A 21506-nucleotide genomic window follows, 5' to 3' on the forward strand; every position below is an offset into this window, starting at 1 on the left:
TCTTCATTCTGGTCATTGTTTTTGTAGGAATGTCTACATTAACCAGATTAAATGTCAATATTAACCAGATTACAGTCATATTTTATAGAGCTATATTCTCCGATGCACAAAATGAACCCAAATCTGAAACAAAATTTGATATCCGGACTTAATTTTTCATTATTTGCAGTTTCTACAATTATCCCCCCCCCCCAACAAAACTGTAGCTACAACTAAATTATATTTTACCTAATAAGAATTGTACAAAAGAAAAAATGTATTAGAATCCTTCCTCTGTAATCCATATGTTTTAAATTGTGACTGAAGTGCCAGAAGCAACGGGCTAGCAACTTTTTTATATTAATTACTAGAGTAAACAGGAAAATTTTAAATTGTGTTTTTGGTATTTGACATGATGACTAAGTGTGAGCAGGGTAATATTTATGGAGGGATCCACTATATTTTTCACTTCTACAACTCAAGTTCTGGGAGGTGAAAAATATAGTGCTTGCACTCAAACATAGGTGATGTTGCAGTTCAGATAGTGGTTGAATTGCAATGTACAGATATTCCTGTGCAAGACTGCTACTGAACATGAAACAGTGAACGAGCTTCTTTGGGTCAACCCAATGGAAATAAGTCACTGACTTTTCTGGGTTATCCTATGTAACTCAAGAAATTGTAATGACACGATTACGAGTGAGCGAGTCGTAAAACTCCAGACCAACGCATTAGCCACTGGGCCAGCTGGCTACAATAAGATTCATCCAATTAGGTATATTTATACACCATAGGAAGGTTAGCATAGGCACCACTGTGACCACAAATGCAAGTTTTTAGAAATGAAATGTGTCGGTCTGGAGTCTAGTCACTCACCCTTTCTGAAACTGTCATTCTATGTTGCAAAAGTTTTGGAAAAAAATTATTTTTTCTTATGAAATGATAGAGAATGTTTTCCCGATGGTAATGACACCAAAAGTACGAAACTTGGTCGAAAACTCACGGAATTACTCTCCCGTGAAGTTAGCGGTCTCGGCGACATATACGCATCGACAATTTCGCCAACTTTGAGCCCTGTTTTTGGCCAATTCCGTTGTTCCAGTTGACCAAACTCATAGCTATTTCTTTAGAACTCCATTTTTTCTATCAGTTGAGTACAAGAAACCGCCCATTTACTGACTGGAACTACCCAATAAAGTGGTCAGAAATTGGCAATTTGGCCAATTTCACGCAAATTAAAAAAGATGCCAATTTCAAAATATGGTCCAGAATAAACAATGTAGACATTCTTGGCACTAAAATAGCATATCCTCTGTTCATTAGTCACGTCTCTAGGCCCTTCATATATTACTAATGCTTTCTATTTTGATTTTTTATTCATACAAAAAAAATAAAAAATTTACTGTTATGCAGACTACTGCATTATTGTAAAAATGGTATAAATAATATCAGTGCACTAGTGAAAGAATATTAGACTCCCCAGTTGACGTGTATTGGACGTGTAGTGTTATTTTCTTACTCCTGAACATTGGTAAAAATCGAAAATTTCCGCTACTTTGAGCTCAATTTCAAGGTAGTTTTCATCGTGAAAGTAATGAAAATCATCTCTATTTCTGTAATATGTTTTCCATTTTATCAAGTGAGACCATGAAAACGAGAATACAACAATAAATACTATATGAAAATACACCTCAAATTCGGCGTTTTAATCCAAAAAAAAGGTCAGTTTTTTTTTTTCTCATGCACTGCATGCTACAGGATTTTTTTATGTGGTACACACTGACCACACAGACCCATTCTCTCACATGTGGGCCTACCAGCTTTCTCCTGCTTGATTTGAAGCCGCTAGAATGTGTGTGTTTAAATACGTCAGAAACAGTGGCACGTAAGACATATATATACGACGTAAACAGTCAAAGGGTTAAGAGGTTTGGAGTCTGAGGATCTCTATCCTTTTTTCTGAGGATCTTAATGACAAACCTTATAATGCATTTAAAATTAATCTCAATATAAAATAAATATGAATATACAGCACATAACTTTTATCTGACTTTCCAAAGGCACTGGAATATACACAATACTGTAGGAGCTCATTTTAATAAACTGGCAAGCATTTCCCCTGTTCATATATAAACATCATACAAAGCTTGTCCTTTGTGGCACACAAAATGAATGATATTCATGGCATATGCAAGATTAACAAATGTAAGATATGTTCTTTCAACAAACCGGCCATACCCCACCGAGGCAGGGTGGCCCAACAAGAAAAATAAAAGTTTCTCTTGTTAACTTTAGTAATGTATACTGGAAGAAGGGGTTCCTAGCCCCTCACTCCCGGCATTTTAGTCGCCTCTTACAACATGTGTGACTTATGAAGGAAGAATTCTGTTCCACTTTCCCACGGAGAAAATACATATAAGAAATGTCTGCACTATAATACATCTACCATCTGATTTACGACCTGCTCGACATATGACCATTCGACTGTGCTTTCTATGCCAAATTTCTGGGAAATAAACAACTGTTTGTGTTGTACACAGTGTTTATCCTAAACCTTACAGTATAAAATACAGTACTAACAGCATAAAAAGTAAAGTAAAAAATGAAATACCAAAATAAAACAATAAAATAAAGTCATTACAAAAATGTGATGTTGATATTCAGTAGTAAGGTTCGACTTACGTCCATTTCGACTTACGACCGGTTTGTCAGAATTGAACTCGGTTGTAAGTCGGATGGTACCTGTATATATATATGTACCGTAAATGGTATAAAATGCTAACAAGTTGGTGAGTAAAACATTGCACTAAAGAGATGAAATGCATTAACTCAACATGTACCACAAACAAACTTAGGGAATATACTACATATTGCACAATTTACAACCCAAAATTCAATAGGAGCCATCTACATATGACCACTTATCAACACAACCAACTTTGGTAATAATCTTAAATAAGCATCACTTAATTCCTGGGAACTGACATCAAACTCATTCAATTATCATCTCAACAAGTAGTTAGTTTCCTAAATATGCAGACTAGTAGAATATAAATGCTTATTAATTAATGCTATTAATAACCAAACCAAGGAAAATTACAGAGACAACTGTGTCTATAATTGACCACCTCTGAGCATATACATAATAGCTTCTCCAAAAGCAGACATTATCACAGACAACACAACTGATCATTACCCAAACTTCCTAATCACCAAGAAAATTACCGCTTTAAGCTAATAAAATCTCACTCAGGCTCACTGATAAGTTATCAGTGAATGAATAACTATCACATATAACTTCTTTAAAAATGTAGTAAAAAAGCCAATATATCACCATACATCTATAAAAAGACTGCTCCTGTACTATCCCCTACTAAGGCTGCTCCTGTACTATCCCCTACCAAGGCTGCTCCTGTACTATCCCCTACCAAGGCTGCTCCTGTACTATCCCCTACCAAGGCTGCTCCTGTACTATCCCCAACCAAGGCTGCTCCTGTACTATCCCCTACCAAGGCTGCTCCTGTACTATCCCCAACCAAGGCTGCTCCTGTACTATCCCCTACCAAGGCTGCTCCTGTGCTATCCCCTACCAAGGCTGCTCCTGTACTATCCCCTACCAAGGCTGCTCCTGTACTATCCCCAACCAAGGCTGCTCCTGTACTATCCCCTACCAAGGCTGCTCCTGTACTATCCCCTACCAAGGCTGCTCCTGTACTATCCCCAACCAAGGCTGCTCCTGTACTATCCCCTACCAAGGCTGCTCCTGTGCTATCCCCTACCAAGGCTGCTCCTGTACTATCCCCTACCAAGGCTGCTCCTGTACTATCCCCAACCAAGGCTGCTCCTGTACTATCCACTACCAAGGCTGCTCCTGTACTATCCCCTACCAAGGCTGCTCCTGTACTATCCCCTACCAAGGCTGCTCCTGTACTATCCCCAACCAAGGCTGCTCCTGTACTATCCCCTACCAAGGCTGCTCCTGTGCTATCCCCTACCAAGGCTGCTCCTGTACTATCCCCAACCAAGGCTGCTCCTGTACTATCCCCTACCAAGGCTGCTCCTGTACTATCCCCTACCAAGGCTGCTCCTGTACTATCCCCTACCAAGGCTGCTCCTGTACTATCCCCAACCAAGGCTGCTCCTGTACTATCCCCTACCAAGGCTGCTCCTGTACTATCCCCTACCAAGGCTGCTCCTGTACTATCCCCAACCAAGGCTGCTCCTGTACTATCCCCTACCAAGGCTGCTCCTGTGCTATCCCCTACCAAGGCTGCTCCTGTACTATCCCCTACCAAGGCTGCTCCTGTACTATCCCCAACCAAGGCTGCTCCTGTACTATCCACTACCAAGGCTGCTCCTGTACTATCCCCTACCAAGGCTGCTCCTGTACTATCCCCTACCAAGGCTGCTCCTGTACTATCCCCAACCAAGGCTGCTCCTGTACTATCCCCTACCAAGGCTGCTCCTGTACTATCCCCTACCAAGGCTGCTCCTGTACTATCCCCTACCAAGGCTGCTCCTGTACTATCCCCTACCAAGGCTGCTCCTGTACTATCCCCTACCAAGGCTGCTCCTGTACTATCCCCTACCAAGGCTGCTCCTGTACTATCCCCTACCAAGGCTGCTCCTGTACTATCCCCTACCAAGACTGCTCCTGTACTATCCCCTACCAAGGTTGCTCCTGTACTATCCCCTACCAAGGCTGCTCCTGTACTATACCCTACCAAGGCTGCTCCTGTACTATCCCCTACCAAGGCTGCTCCTGTACTACCCCTTACCAAGGCTGCTCCTGTACTATCCCCTACTAAGGCTGCTCCTGTACTATCCCCTACCAAGGCTGCTCCTGTACTATCCCCTACCAAGGCTGCTCCTGTACTATCCCCTACTAAGGCTGCTCCTGTACTATCCCCTACTAAGGCTGCTCCTGTACTATCCCCTACTAAGGCTGCTCCTGTACTATCCCCTACTACTATCCCCTACCAAGGCTGCTCCTGTACTATCCCCTACTAAGGCTGCTCCTGTACTATCCCCTACTAAGGCTGCTCCTGTACTATCCCCTACTAAGGCTGCTCCTGTACTATCCCCTACTAAGGCTGCTCCTGTACTATCCCCTACTAAGGCTGCTCCTGTACTATCCCCTACTAAGGCTGCTCCTGTACTATCCCCTACTAAGGCTGCTCCTGTACTATCCCCTACTAAGGCTGCTCCTGTACTATCCCCTACCAATGCTGCTCCTGTACTATGCCCTACCAAGGCTGCTCCTGTGCTATGCCCTACCAAGGCTGCTCCTGTGCTATCCCCTACCAAGGCTGCTCCTGTGCTATGCCCTACCAAGGCTGCTCCTGTGCTATGCCCTACCAAGGCTGCTCCTGTGCTATGCCCTACCAAGGCTGCTCCTGTGCTATGCCCTACCAAGGCTGCTCCTGTGCTATGCCCTACCAAGGCTGCTCCTGTGCTATGCCCTACCAAGGCTGCTCCTGTGCTATGCCCTACCAAGGCTGCTCCTGTGCTATGCCCTACCAAGGCTGCTCCTGTGCTATGCCCTACCAAGGCTGCTCCTGTGCTATGCCCTACCAATGCTGCTCCTGTGCTATGCCCTACCAAGGCTGCTCCTGTGCTATGCCCTACCAAGGCTGCTCCTGTGCTATGCCCTACCAAGGCTGCTCCTGTGCTATGCCCTACCAAGGCTGCTCCTGTGCTATGCCCTACCAAGGCTGCTCCTGTGCTATGCCCTACCAAGGCTGCTCCTGTGCTATGCCCTACCAAGGCTGCTCCTGTGCTATGCCCTACCAAGGCTGCTCCTGTGCTATGCCCTACCAAGGCTGCTCCTGTTTTATGCCCTACCAAGGCTGCTCCTGTTCTATGCCCTACCAAGGCTGCTCCTGTGCTATGCCCTACCAAGGCTGCTCCTGTGCTATGCCCTACCAAGGCTGCTCCTGTGCTATGCCCTACCAATGCTGCTCCTGTGTTATGCCCTACCAATGCTGCTCCTGTGCTATGCCCTACCAAGGCTGCTCCTGTGCTATGCCCTACCAAGGCTGCTCCTGTGCTATGCCCTACCAAGGCTGCTCCTGTGCTATGCCCTACCAAGGCTGCTCCTGTGCTATGCCCTACCAAGGCTGCTCCTGTGCTATGCCCTACCAAGGCTGCTCCTGTGCTATGCCCTACCAAGGCTGCTCCTGTGCTATGCCCTACCAAGACTGCTCCTGTGCTATGCCCTACCAAGGCTGCTCCTGTGCTATGCCCTACCAAGGCTGCTCCTGTGCTATGCCCTACCAAGGCTGTTCCTGTGCTATGCCCTACCAAGGCTGCTCCTGTACTATCCCCTACCAAGGCTGCTCCTGTACTATGCCCTAGCAAGGCTGCTCCTGTACTATCCCCTACCAAGGCTGCTCCTGTGCTATGCCCTACCAAGGCTGCTCCTGTGCTATGCCCTACCAAGGCTGCTCCTGTGCTATGCCCTACCAAGGCTGCTCCTGTGCTATGCCCTACCAAGGCTGCTCCTGTGCTATGCCCTACCAAGGCTGCTCCTGTGCTATGCCCTACCAAGGCTGCTCCTGTGCTATGTCCTACAAAGGCTGCTCCTGTGCTATGCCCTACCAAGGCTGCTCCTGTGCTATGCCCTACCAAGGCTGCTCCTGTGCTATGCCCTACCAAGGCTGCTCCTGTGCTATGCCCTACCAAGGCTGCTCCTGTGCTATGCCCTACCAAGGCTGCTCCTGTGCTATGCCCTACCAAGGCTGCTCCTGTGCTATGCCCTACCAAGGCTGCTCCTGTGCTATGCCCTACCAAGGCTGCTCCTGTGCTATCCCCTACCAAGGCTGCTCCTGTGCTATGCCCTACCAAGGCTGCTCCTGTGCTATGCCCTACCAAGGCTGCTCCTGTACTATGCCCTACCAAGGCTGCTCCTGTGCTATGCCCTACCAAGGCTGCTCCTGTGTTATGCCCTACCAAGGCTGCTCCTGTTCTATGCCCTACCAAGGCTGCTCCTGTGCTATGCCCTACCAAGGCTGCTCCTGTACTATGCCCTACCAAGGCTGCTCCTGTACTATGCCCTACCAAGGCTGCTCCTGTACTATGCCCTACCAAGGCTGCTCCTGTACTATGCCCTACCAAGGCTGCTCCTGTACTATGCCCTACCAAGGCTGCTCCTGTACTATGCCCTACCAAGGCTGCTCCTGTACTATGCCCTACCAAGGCTGCTCCTGTGCTATGCCCTACCAAGGCTGCTCCTGTACTATGCCCTACCAAGGCTGCTCCTGTACTATGCCTTACCAAGGCTGCTCCTGTACTATGCCCTACCAAGGCTGCTCCTGTGCTATGCCCTACCAAGGCTGCTCCTGTGCTATGCCCTACCAAGGCTGCTGTGCTATGCCCTACCAAGGCTGCTCCTGTACTATGCCCTACCAAGGCTGCTCCTGTACTATGCCCTACCAAGGCTGCTCCTGTACTATGCCCTACCAAGGCTGCTCCTGTAATATGCCCTACCAAGGCTGCTCCTGTGCTATGCCCTACCAATGCAGCATAGTTTTTCAAGCCCATAAAAACCAAAGCTTTCCCAAATACACTCAATATGTATACCTAATATATCTAATGCAATTTGCTTATCCAATTACAATCAACACTCATACTCATGCACTTCTTGTTGCCACGGGGGGCGTTGACCCCCGAAACCCTCTCCAGGTATACAGTATATCATTATTTTACCTAAAATTGTCAAGAGTTCTGTATTATTGTTTATTCACATTACTACTGTTGTTTTAATACAGTATTTTACTTAATATAATCATTACTTTAAATAATCTTATTTTCAAACAACTTAATTATATTAAGCTTAGCATTCAAATAATCAAACTTCACCTAAACAATGTCAAGTAGTTTAAAATTCTACTTTTAATTTGCCCAAAATGCTCTGCATAAAATAAATGCCACTTAATTCTGTAACAATGCAGTGATTGTTTTCAGTAAATATAGTATACAATTGTTGTAATAACTGGCAGTAAGTTACACAGTTTACTGGTAAGGACTTGGATATGCAAACGATTTTGAGAAGATTTAAAACTAGCTTAAAACTACAGTATAATACAATGAAATGTTTTGTTGCATGAAATTATTACTATGCTATGTTACACAGGATATTGCGGTTTATGCCAGTTTTTGTAACACATTAGTAAAACATTTGTCATGGTTAATACTGAAATGGAGTGAAATTTTAGTTATAACAAACAAAAATATGGTGAAAGTGGGTATTGAGTATGAATGCTGATTTCATTTAAATTAACAGGTTGTTATTGATGTACCGAGTGATTGATAAATCTACGCAGAATTTCCCACTGAATTAAGGCATTTTCTAACAATATTTTTGAAGCAGTTAACAAATAGGGATATATTTTTTTAACATCTTTTGGCAGAGAGTCCAGATTTTAGGGATTTTAACCCTTAAACTGTCCAAACGTAGATCTACATTTCCTCACATAGTACTCCGAACGTAGATCTACATTTTTTACATTGTTTCTTATGGAGAAAATCAAGGTCGGAGCACTACACGTGCAAACATAGATCTACGTTTGGACAGTTTAAGGGTTAATTTGCATAGAGCTCCTGTATAGGTTGAGTCAAACAAGTTGTACTGTATATCAAAGACACTTGTTTCTAGTATTGTGGCTGTGTTCTAGTGCAACTATCCAGGAAATCTGAGTGCTGGGTTGATGTTCGCAGTAAGTGTCTTGTACAGCCTCTCCTAACTTAACGACGTACTCGTTTACCGATGCCTCGGACTTACGACAGGCTCTCTGACCAGTATTTATACCTAAATAATGTGTATTAGAACTGATTTCCTCTATTCTGTTTATTACAATATACAGAACACAACTGTATAAACATTTAAGAATATACTAGAAATGTAATAAATGGTGCAAAGGTAACATTAAAACAATATCAAAGATGGTCGACACAAACCCACTACTATTATAGTATGTTCCTCACTTAGCGACGAATTCGTTTACTGACATGTTCTTAGGAACAGAATTATGTCATTAAGTGAGGAGAGGATGTATATTGTACATAGTATGCACAATAATTGGAGTGAATGTTTTGTATTAGGGATGGGACACCAAACTTTTTGTCGATATCGATACCCAATTTTAGGTCAATATCAATACACTATTAAAATTTGCCGATACCCAGACACTGCTAGTGATACCATCAAAATTATTCAATAGCCACTGACATAAATGCTCAATTTTAGGCCAATACCATTAACATTGAAATTAACCAATACCACCAATACCAATACAGCCTCTCCTCACTTAGTGATGTACGTACTCATTTGACAATGCCTCGGACTTACGACGGGCTCTCTGACCGGTATTTATACTTAAATGTATATTAGAGGTGAATTCCTCTATTCTGTTTTAATATACAGTACACTACTGTATAAACATTTAAAAATATATGTGAAATGTTATAAATGGTGCAAAGGTGACAGAACTCCGTCATGAAGTGAGGAGAGGCTGTACTCTGTCATACCTCTTTTTTTTTTTTTTGATAAGTGCATTTAGACTTGATTAATGGTGGTATGCGCTGTCTGGAATAAGCTTGAATGATCATTCTAATACCTGATTTTTGTTGAGTAAGGACAGGCTTTATGCAATTTGCTGTTGTAGATACCCATGAGGAAGGGGTACATTAAAAAGTGAAAAAGAGCAAGTAACACTGCTTGCTGTATGCAGCAGTGTATTTTTTAGAGAATGCTATAGTTTTAGAAGATTTCTTAGATACATGTTGGATCAGTGTTGAATTTTAGGCTGCAGCCATGGTACATACCTAATAATTTTAACTCATCTTTGAGTGAATTATCGATTTTTATGTTAAACCAAGTATTTTTTTTTTTTTAGCTTTATTCTCAAACAATATGTAGGTCATATCAATATGGAGAGTGTGTTGACAATTATTCAAGTAGATATCTTTACAAGCTCCTCACTGACTACAGTTGTTATGAACACATTAATTTTCTTATTTATTAACTTTTCAAAGATTTCAGATAAAAAGTTGGAAACTGGTTATAGTTATGTCTGCCAGGCCTCCACCTTTATGGATAGGTGTAACAAGTGCTAACTTAAGTAATTTTGAGAAGGTTTCAGTTTCTAGTGATTAGTTAAACACAGTTGCAGTGATAGGAGATACAATACATGAGAAGCTTTCTTATTTATGAATGGCAGATCACAGTCGGAAGTTTTACAACTTGATAGCCATGAGTTCAATCCCCACCCATACTGTGGTTTGTTTGCAATCATGTCATTATGATTTTGCGAGTCTTATGAATGGCAGAATAGTTGCCTTGTTTCCTGCTTTGCTTCTGAACAAAATTAGTATTTAGGTTACCTCTGCAGAATTAGTTGGGGCTAGGTAGAGGGAGCATCAAGAGCTGTCACTCAAGTAATCTCTAGCCTGGGCAAGCATGTTTAGGATTTTGGTACCAAGATTAGTTTACAGTCAAAAAGTTGCTAAGTTTATTTACTGTTTCAGCAATTTGGTCTAGTCAGTATAATTTTTTTAGTGTTTATAGATTTACATGACCCAAATATTTGAAAAAGTTTCCCAGAATTTTTTTTATTTCACCTTGTATCTCACTGAATCTCAGTATAATACAGATGTTTAGATTTTTTATAAACTAAGTTTAATGTTTGTTTGAAACACTGATATGTCAAGTTAGATGGGATTTTAGTCATTGTAGAATCCCACCAAAATCTCTGAAATTCTCAGTATGAACTTGTAAAGTTCATCCATAATCCTTTGGTAAGGTTAGGGGAAAAAAAAAAAAGTGAGCTCTACTGCAACAGAAACTTAGCCAGAACCACATATATTGTTAGAGTGAAAATCAAAAACAGCAACTTAATATGTTTTAGAACTGCACCCCACTGGAGCACACATCCACATACTTCACTTTTAAATAAAATAACATTACGTATAAATGTACACAGCATGACAATTTGGTATCCTAATGCCCAATATCACATGAAAATAAATGTTTGGATTATTAACCTGGAGCACATAAGTAATGCAGGATAACTCATATTCTAAGTGTCATCAAACGACAAGTCTTATTTCCATTGGGGTATTTTAATAAAATGCCCCAATGGAAATACACCTACTTTTATTTATAAAATAATTTCTTGCTGTGTGTAAAACAATTACAGATATGAAAGGCAAAATTCTCAATCAAGCTCTTTTTAGGGGACAAACAGTATTTCATGTTTCACGAAATCGTAATGACACAATTGCAAACAAACCATACCATTGTGTCATTACGATTTCGTGAGAGTCATGTTGATGGCTTTGAGGGGACTTGAGCTAGAGTTCATCACGGCCACGCTAGCTGGAGATTCATCTGTAAAAACTTGCATTTGTGGTCACAGTGGTGCCTATGCTAACCTTCCTATGGTGTAGAAATATACCTAGTTGGACGAATCTTATTGTGGCTAGCCGGTCCGGTGGCTAACGCGACGGTCTGGAGTTTTGAGACTCTGATCGCGGGTTCTATCCCCGCCCGTGGTATGGTTTAGTATTTCATGTTTATTAGAACCGAGTCCAAAAAATTACAATACGTACAGTAATGTGACCCATTTCCACGTGCATGCCCCGTGGCCTGGTGGCAAAAGCTCTCGCTTCACAAGGTGAGGGTCCGGGTTCGATTCCCGGCAAAGGGGTGGAAACATCAGACGTGTTTCCTTACACCGGTTGTCTATGTTCACCCATCAGTAAAATAGGTACCTGGGTGCTAGTCGACTGGTGTGGGTTGCATCCTGGGACAAAACTTACTTAATTTGCCCGAAATGCTCTGAATAACAAACGTCTTTCTATATAAGATTTCGTTCGGATTTTTAACCCCAGAGGGTTAGCCACCCAGGATAACCCAAGAAAGTCAGTGCATCATCGAGGACTGTCTGACTTATTTCCATTGGGGTCCTCAATCTTGTCCCCCAGGATGCAACCCACACCAGTCGACTAACACCCAGGTACCTATTTGCTGCTAGGTGAACAGGACAACAGGTTTAAGTAAACATGTCGAAATGTTTCCACCCGCCGGGAATTGAATCCAGGCCCTCTGTGTGTGAAGCAAGAGCTTTAGCTACCAGGCCACCAGGTCAGTGATGTCAGCTAGGCCTGTATACCTTGTACATGTACTTGTAGTAAATAAAGATATTATTATTATTATTATTATTATTATTATTATGAGTGATAAACACAGATTTGAATGCTGCCTGCTTTCTTCTCAGCTACTTCATTGTCAGACATAAGGCCATTTTGTTTATTTGCTCACTTTTGTTTAGATATATATTTTTTATTCATGTGTAACCTAATCTAAATTAACTTAGGATTTTTAAAATAACGTAAATCAGGTAGCAGGTGGCCCGTGGCCTGGTAGGCGACACTCACTTCACACACTGAGTGTCCATGGTTCGTGTGCATGTTTGGTACTAATTCCTCTAGGATTTCCCAGCAAGGATAGGAAACATTGGGCATATTTCCTTACACATGTTGTCCCGTTCTCCTAGCAAGCAAGTAGGTATCCGAGTGTTAGTTAACTGGTGTGAGTCGCATCATGGGGGACAAAATTTAAATCCTCTGGCATTAAAAATCCAAACAAAATCTTATCTTACCTCTCTAAAGCATAAAGAAATTGAATGCCGAGTACCACAAAAAATTGGCAAAATAAAATGAAGACAGGCTGAATATTTTATATACGTATATGTACTATAATTAAGAAAAAAAATTCTTACACAAAACTGTCCTAATGAACCCCACCCATTTTGTCACTCTGCGAAACTTATTCACACATTACATTTATCAGCAAATACATACGAGGATCATCAAAATTTACTTTGACAAAATTTTAAATTAATGCCCTATTCTTAATTCCACAGCTCGCATACAATTTGCTAAATACGCCAGGCTAAAAATAGGTTGAACATGATCGATTTTCATCAGCTCAGATTTATACCCCACACACAATAATTTTACCCTAAAAATGTATAATCCATGCTTTCAAATGTCATATAGTGGAGTTAAGACAATAATTATATGCCTTCAGTTACCAGCATACCAAGAAGAGAGGCAGTGCTCATACCAAACTTACTGTTTTGCTGCCAAAAATGTTACCACTTATTCATGATGAACTATACAATTGCACACTTCATTATGAGAGTCAAACATAAGAGGAACATTCTGGAAATAACATAATAATAACACATTGCTCCACATGTACCCATTTTACATAATTTTTGAGATGAACTGGTATTCACCATGGCATTATCACCAGGTTGAAGTGCCAAAAATATAGGGGGTTACATAGAGCTGGGAAAATGGAAGGTAATAATCACTGATCCAAGGAAGGGAAGGGAAGCTCCAATTCCTTGGATCAAGACCCCATCGCCAAAAAGCCTACAGTCATCACAGACTTAGCCAATAATGGATAGAATATAATATGTTTGGTACTGAAAACAATGTTAGTTTACAAGTTTGATACAAATGATTAAAACATTACAAATTTATGTATTCTCAACCTGAAATATGACATTTTTAACAATTAATTATTCTTGTGTTATACTCAAAACTTTTATCTTCATTAATAATTTTATCTTGACTAATAATTGCACATCTAAATATTTATTTCGCAATGTGAATTCCAGTTTAAGGCATAATTAAAGCCAACAGTGGCAAGAACAAGTGATATTTGAGGTTATCTACTGATATAACATTCATCTCCAATATATGATTTACTAAAAGTATGTAGAGTATTTTGGCAGCAAGAAACAGGTATATTAACACGAATTTATTACATAAAACTGAAGGTTATCTGGCATTTATTCATCATGGCATTTTTATTGGCACTAACAATGAGTGTAGAAGAAGAGTGCCACTTTGTATGGAAGGAGTGCCACTGAGATTATAGGAATCTCTTCTTCTTAATATTAACTCTTTTACCAGACATTTGAAAGTAAATATTAATGAGTGAAATGTTAATTTGTGAAATGGTTACTTCTTATTATAATTAAGGGAGAAGCGCTAAACTCGTAGGATTATACAGCGCCTCTGGGGGGGGGATGTGGAAGTTATTCAGGCTTAATTCAGGGAACTGGAGCACAGATCCAATTCCCTAGATCAAGAGCCCCTCACCAGCGTCAAGGAACCTTCCTTGAGGGGTTAAATGGGTTACTGTAAGGTAAAGGGTGAGAGTAAGGCACAGTGCCACAATGGAAACCTGACTATAGTTTCACTTCTAGTGGCACTAATTTCAGTGCCACTAAAGGTACACACTGGTGAAAGTGTACATGAGGGGCGTGGGAGTGTAATGGAGGCGTGACAGAGGGTAGAGGGGGCGTGTATGAGTGAGGTAGAAGGTAGAAGGAGCCATATTGAGGTAAGTGAAGGCAGCAGACGACAATAAAGTAATACTCACGGCTCTGAGCGCTGCTAGCCTGTCCTTGGTCATCTTTGCTTCTCTCTCAACCTCACTGACACTGACGCGATAACTCAATCAAGGCTTACACACTAAGATACATATTCCACTCGTGGCATGAACAGTATCCAACTGAACACTGGTCTAAAATCGATACTCTGTGGCACACACGAGTGACAGATGTGTGTGCGCGCGCACGCACTGGCACTCCCCCCCTTGCACTCTCACTCCACCACACACTCGTCTTTTGCATTAATTCACCCATATTTTACTTATACCTCCCGCTTTACTACCTATTTTGACCCTTTTTTACCATAACCCATCTCAATAAAATCGTCCCACATCTCCCTAAAACCCGAATTTTTACTTTAAATATCAACCAGCGAATTTGGAAATAATTTGACGTCATCACTGACACAGTTGGAGGTTTAAATTATATGGAAAACCCTATAATTCCGTTATTTTATATAATTACCACCTAACAGTAACCTATGATTACTTAATCTTTCAGACTATAGTTCACTAGAAGTGATGACGGGTATAAATTATTTATATTATGTTGTAGGATCTTACACTTGTCTACAACTCGAAATGTAATGAGATATATCGAAAGAATATGAAATATTATATGTCTCTTAATATCGGGTGTTTTGTAGTTTAAAGTCAAAATTCGTCTGGTTCACTCAATGATGGGAGGTTCAGACCAGGTCTATAATATATTCACTACCCACTAATAATTCCTAGTAAATGACTAGGCTTAATTAAGCCCCTACGGGTTTATTCTTACTCTCTACTTATCACCCCCAGAACAATCAACCTTATTATTAATACAACATTAACATTCTTCCCAGAGAACTTTACTGTAATTATCATAGTTTTAACTAGATGTATTTCGGTCGGTGCGTGATCAGACAGAAGGTTCCACGACTATCATAACCCCAGCCCCATCTACCTCAATGTATGCAAAATTAATAAGTTTATTTAGGTACAGGTGCAGCAACAGCCTGGTTGATCAGGCTCTGATCCACCAGGAGGCCTGGTCACAGACCGGGCCGCGGGGGCGTTGACCCCCGGAACTCTCTCCAGGTAAGTACAATTATCATACCTAATAACGTGTGTAAATTACTTAAGTGACTTACTTCCATTGGGCTCCATGTAATATCTTAAAGTCTAGGTGTAACAGTAGAAATCAGTTGTACAAAGTGAAATTAATAAGGATAATTACTTATGTATCTAACTATATTACCCCAGCTTTTAAAATGTATAGCTGGATACTTGAAGTATACCTGGAGGTGGTTTCAGGGGGTCAACGCCCCCTCTGCCCGAACCTAAAACACAAGTGCTAAAATGCTGAACTGACTAGAAAATATATTCACGAGCTATCCTACACAATTAAAAAAATCAAAGTTTGTTAGCTGTAAGCTGTATGACCCTTGTGGGTAAATTAGGTTAATATGCTTATTATGCACCCCATACCCATCCTGTGGACGGCAGTCAAAAATTTGGGGTTCGCTAAACTCGCGAATCAGAAAAGCGCCATAAAACCTCGTTTTTCCAGCATGTCTCAGTTTCATTTTATTTAAAATTCTCTACAATTCCATAAAACACAACATGTGATAGAAAAAAAAATGGCATTAGCATATTTTCTATGAGATACGAGGCAAAGGCAGTGTAAGGGGATGACGCAACATTTTGCGAATTGCCATTTACACCGTCCAATAACAATCCAAAGTTTCCCTTAAGTAAGACAGACGAGCATTGAAAGTTTGAAAATTTGTAAATACCTCGACTAGTCGGCCGATAGTCGAGGTATTTACAAATCATCACGTGAAAAATATTTCAAATTTCACACTTTAATAAAATTGGCTCCTAAGCAGTCAAAATTTATACCAAGCAAATCTAATAATTAAGATGCACCAAAATCAGAGGTTGGAACAGTAGATAAAGAGATATTATCTAGTTATAACATGGAAACCACTTTGTCTCATAAAAATTGAGAAAAAATATATATACCTACAGATCTTAAAGTTAATGCAAACCTTTCTTTTAGCAAAGCCCAATATCAGAAAGTTTGCAGCCTATCAGAAGCCATTCTCCAGTTTTTGCTCAGAATCCGACCATTCCAAGTTTATTTTCTATATTAAGAAATAAGATTTTTTTATGTATATATCCTAAGCTTACAGTTTTATCCTGTGCATATGATGCTTCAGTCAAAGATTTAAACCGGTTGAAAAGGGACATAATTTGTCAATAAAATTCACAAATTTTCACCCTACACATGCCAGTAACAGCACCCAACCTTCTAAGTACTATACAGCAGTGTTGAAAACTTAAGCCAGTCAAAACCTACCTCAAGCCAAAATCTGCAATATCTAAATATCATTGAACAGAGAGCCCCTGAACATGCCAATAGTTGCATGAATCTTTCCCGAGTTACAATACACCAACACTGAAAATCTGAAGCCAATCGAATCTTAATGAAGCCTTGATTAGCTGGTAATCTCTGTTTTTCTCTAATCTTTTGCTTTATCTTGGTCACTCGAGGACGAAGACATGCTAGGATCACCAAATTGTTTTTACATAGCAGTGTAAGATTTTAATTTAAGGCTCATAACCCTCCCTACTGTTACTAACCTTCAAGACCATATACGCTATGACTGAAGAAATACTTCCTAATTGCTCTCTGACTCATCTGTGTCTTCAACTTCCAATTGTGACCTCTTGTTTCTGTGTCCCCTCCATGGAACATCCTGTCTTTGACAAGGTGGACAAAGACAGGATGTTCCAGGGAGGGGACAGAAACAAGAGGTCACAATTGGAAGTTGAAGACAGATGAGTCAGAGAGATATTAGGAAGTATTTCTTCAGTCATAGAGTTGTCAGAAAGTGATGTAGTGAAGGCAGGAACCATACATAGTTTTAAGACGGGGTATGATAAAGCTCATGGAGCAGGGAGAGAGAGGACCCAGTAGCAACCGGCGAAGAGGCGGGGCCAGGAGCTAGGACTCGACCCCTGCAACCACAAATAGGTGAGTACAAATAGGTAAGTACGCTAAACCAGTAGGAGTCACGTCTGGAGCAATGGGAGGCATTCAGGTTCAATCCAAAGAAGGCGAGGTTAAGTTCCATTCCCTAAATCAAGATCCCCTCATCGGCATCAAGGCACATTCATTGAGGGGAAGATCATCTACATATAAAGCTGGAGGAAGACTATTCAGATATCACAACTACATCTTAGAACATCGTCATAATATGGTAGCAACAGCTGTCAGCTTTCAGGTATATACCCATTCTCTGGAAATTAATTTTAAGAAGTAGGTACACATTTAGAAAACTAAGAAATTCATGGCCGTGTGCCTGTTTACATCTTGCCTCCCATTTCCATCAGTGACTATATCAAAATAAAATAGAGTATAGACATAAAATAAATTCTTAGCGGTAGAAACTTGCCAAAGGAAAACTTGCCAAATTAAAAGTCTTCATTAATACGAAAATTAAAAAACTCTCCCTCCTCCCGTCATCAGTTACTGCACGGGATAGTCAGACTATCCTGAGAGATGGTAATACCCAAGTGAAAGTAACTCTGCTGGAACGAAACCTGGAAGCTGATGAACCCTTACTGGAATACTTGACGACATCCTCATTGCCTTACAGAAGCGCCCAACTCAGGCTGTCCAAGTTCAGTGGGGTTCTATCAGCCCCATGCTGGTGGAATGTGTCAAAGAAACTTTATAGAATTGGGAAGTGACTCAATACTGAGTAACCCAATTTATGTTTAATAGTTTAAAAAAAATCAGTTGCTGCTGGAAAAGCAGTGAAGAGCTGTACATACTGTACGTAGCTCGGCCCAGTAATAATCTATCATCAGCATTTTTATGGAACTGGCAGCCTGAATCTGCTGTCAAGAAGTCTCTTAACTCTAGCTAAATGTTCCAGATATTTTCATTTTATGAGTCTTGTGTTTTCCTCTTCAAGAAATATTTATTAGTTGCATTCTGCTAATTTACATATGTCCGAAGAACCATTTAATTTTTATTTTATAACTTTTGTGGGCAATAATAACTATTTATTTTTTTTATCTATTACGCACAGGCACAAAATGTTAGGTATAAGACGTCTGATGTTTTGCAACCTATTAAATATTGCCAGATAAAATAAATAATTTCGGTAACACCATTTGCATTTTAATTTACCTCAGGAAAAGCTTGATAAGTTAGGTTGTGATGATTATACATCCTATAAACAGCAACAGCCTGGCTAATAGCTAGTGAACAGAGCAAACCTGGTTCCGGTTAACGACACAAGAACATAAGGCACCTTGAAATTGCTTGCAAAAAACAATAATAAAGTTTACAATGAGTTACTTTAGCTTCATCAAGACTGATTACCTATGATACTATTGGGACAAAAGTGGCGAAAAGCTCTTGATCCAAGGAATTGAAGCTTTCCCTCCTTGGATCAAACCTGATTACTTCCCATTTCCCAGGCGCAGTATGGCCCTTTGGATTCACTGCTTCCCCATGGAATTGATGATAGTTCACTCTCTGAGAGATTTATTGCATCACTGGCATAGTTCTAATTATAATGAATTCAATTTGAAGACTTCTGGCACCACTAGGAGACCAGAGATGTCATTTGCTTCTTATTCTACCACTTCTTCCTCTTCTCCAGGATACTTGCTATTTACTTAGAGGTTTCTCCTCCTCCCGACGACTCCATGAGTGTTACTTAACTCTTGCGTTACTTCAGTAATGTCTCTTGTTACTTGTGACAGCTTGCTGGAATTTTCTCATTGTTTCTTTTGCTTTTGCTAAAATTTTGGATAGACTTAAATATTTCCTTTGTATATATATTGCCTTCTTTTCAAGAACCGGGTTAATACTTTCATTTTTTCTGCTTTATATTTAATGGGGTTAGTGGAGGTTAGGGGAGGCTGGAGTAGAGCAGGTTGGGGTAGTGCAGGTTGGGGTAGTGCAGGTTGGGGTAGTGCAGGTTGGGGTAGTGCAGGTTGGGGTAGTGCAGGTTGGGGTAGTGAAGGTTGGGGTAGTGCAGGTTGGGGTAGTGCAGGTTGGGGTAGTGCAGGTTGGGGTAGTGCAGGTTGGGGTAGTGCAGGTTGGGGTAGTGCAGGTTGGGGTTAGTGGAGGTGGGGGTTAGTTAAGTGAGGGGTAGTGGAGGTGGGGGTACTGGAGGTAGAGGAGTTGGGAGTTAGTGGAGGTAGGGGTAGTGGAGGTTGGGGGTTAGTGGAGGTTGGGGATTAGTGGAGGTTGGGGGTTAGTGGAGGTTGGGGGTTAGGGGAGGTTGGGGGTTAGTGAAGTTAGGGGTTAGTGGAGATAGGGATTAGTGGAGGTGGAGGTTAGTGCAAGGGTAAAAGTTAAATTATATTTAGAGTAATAAATTACTTGCTGTAAAAATGTTAAAAAGGGAGCCTGCTTCAACGATGGGATTTAAATTTTGACGTAGAATCGCTCTCTGACGCTGACTTTCTCATTGAAGCTCTTCAAGTTAGTGGGACTTGTTTCAGCATCCACCAAGCCAAAGTGGTGGTGAGCAGGTCTCTCAATGTTGCTTCAGCATCCACTGATCCCCAGGTAGTGTTGGAGAGCTGGTGTCTCTGCCTGGGTGTTGCTGGAGCATCCACTGATTCCAGGTAGTGTTGGAGAGCTGGTCCCCCTGCCTGGATGTTGCTACAGAATCCACAGACCTCGTAGTGGAGAGCTGGTCCCTCTGCCCGAATGTTGCTGGAGCATCCACTGATCTCCAGGTAGTGGTGTAGAGCTGGTCCCTCTGCCCGGATGTTGCTGGAGCATCCACTGATCCCCAGGTAGTGGTGGAGAGCTGGTCCCTCTGCCTGAGTGTTGCTACAGCATCCACTGATCCCCAAATGGTAGTGAGAGAGGGGACGCCAACCCACCACACTTGAACACTCATCATTAAGTTGTCCATGAATGGTATACAATATTAACGTCTTCGGCTGATGCCAGTAAAAAAGTACCAATCTTCCTGCCTGTGCTTCAGATTCTTCAAGAGTATGGTGCTCATCGTCAACTCCAGGGCTGAGGGACTGATTATCTCATCCTCTTTTTTATATAACTCTACAGTCTTCACATTATATCCTTGAGCTGTATTGATAAAGTCACTAGATGGAGAAACATATACAAATAAAGATTCCCAGATGTTGCACATGTGTCTAATTCTCCACTCATCATTAACATTAATATATTTATTAAAAATTCGTACAGTGATTAAGTAACACTATTTAGTTACTTTTGCAAAGTGTTCGTAATAGCGTCACATTTGTGCCACAATGCTACCATAACAACCCTTGACTTTCAAGTCTCTAACGATCCAGAAATAATGGTTGGTTAAAAAGTAAAGCATTAAATAAGTATATAAAGTCGGGTTCTTAACAAGACATTCTTAAGATATTACATGAAAATCGCTGCGCTATTTAATGAATGATTCAGTACCTAACAGTCCGAACTTTATTGTAAGTAAAATGAATAAAAACCTTAAATTTTCAAGCCTATTAGAAGACCCATTCTCAAATTATAGCACTGAAGTCTTAGAATTAAAATATTTCGACAGCCACTATAGTTATCCTCTTCCCGAGAATACTTAATTATGTAATTAATTACATAACTTTCAGTTGTCCAAGTTTAATTCCACAATAATTACATCTTATAACTGAGGCAAGGAAAATAAAGTCTCCACATGGACTTTTCTGATTTAGAGTCACATTGAGTACTCGCACACCAGACTGGACTCTGCTCGTGCCTGAGAATATTTTGTGGTAAAGCGTATCTTGTGCTGAGTGAATGATGTGTCAGGATTGTATTTAGCATTATTGTGTGTTTTTCAGTTACTGTTGGAGGTATTGTGGAGTTTTAGTATATCAGTTATGTTGTCATGTTTTAGGTATGTTTGACATACCTATACTTGGAGGGGGGTTTCGGGGGTCAACACCCCCGCGGCCCGGTCCGTGACCAAGCCTCGTGGTAGATCAAGGCCTGATCAACCAGGCTGTTACTGTTGGCCGCAGGTAAACCGACGTACGAGCCACATCCCGG

General features: G+C 41.1%; 1 protein-coding gene across 10 annotated transcripts in view; it reads right to left on the reverse strand.

Annotated features, from left to right (window-relative positions):
• The window catches only part of Syx1A (Syntaxin 1A), a 466543-nt gene extending 451904 nt beyond the window's left edge, over positions 1-14639 (reverse strand). For 7 of the 10 annotated variants that reach the window (XR_008407913.2, XR_008407912.2, XM_053785243.2 and 4 more), the window contains exon 1: positions 14441-14638. Coding sequence is in view for 8 of the 10 variants with exons in the window: in XM_053785243.2 (XP_053641218.1) it covers positions 14441-14473 (33 nt within the window). In the remaining 2 variants the exon portion in view is untranslated. Of the gene's footprint in view, positions 1-14440 lie in introns of all 10 variants that reach the window. The other 3 variants (XM_053785239.2, XM_053785238.2, XM_053785242.2) reach the window with 2 other exon arrangements.
• Positions 14640-21506: the final 6867 nt, after the last annotated feature.

Source organism: Cherax quadricarinatus, chromosome 45, assembly GCF_038502225.1.
Source record: "Cherax quadricarinatus isolate ZL_2023a chromosome 45, ASM3850222v1, whole genome shotgun sequence".
NCBI classification, from domain to species: Eukaryota; Metazoa; Arthropoda; class Malacostraca; order Decapoda; family Parastacidae; genus Cherax; species Cherax quadricarinatus.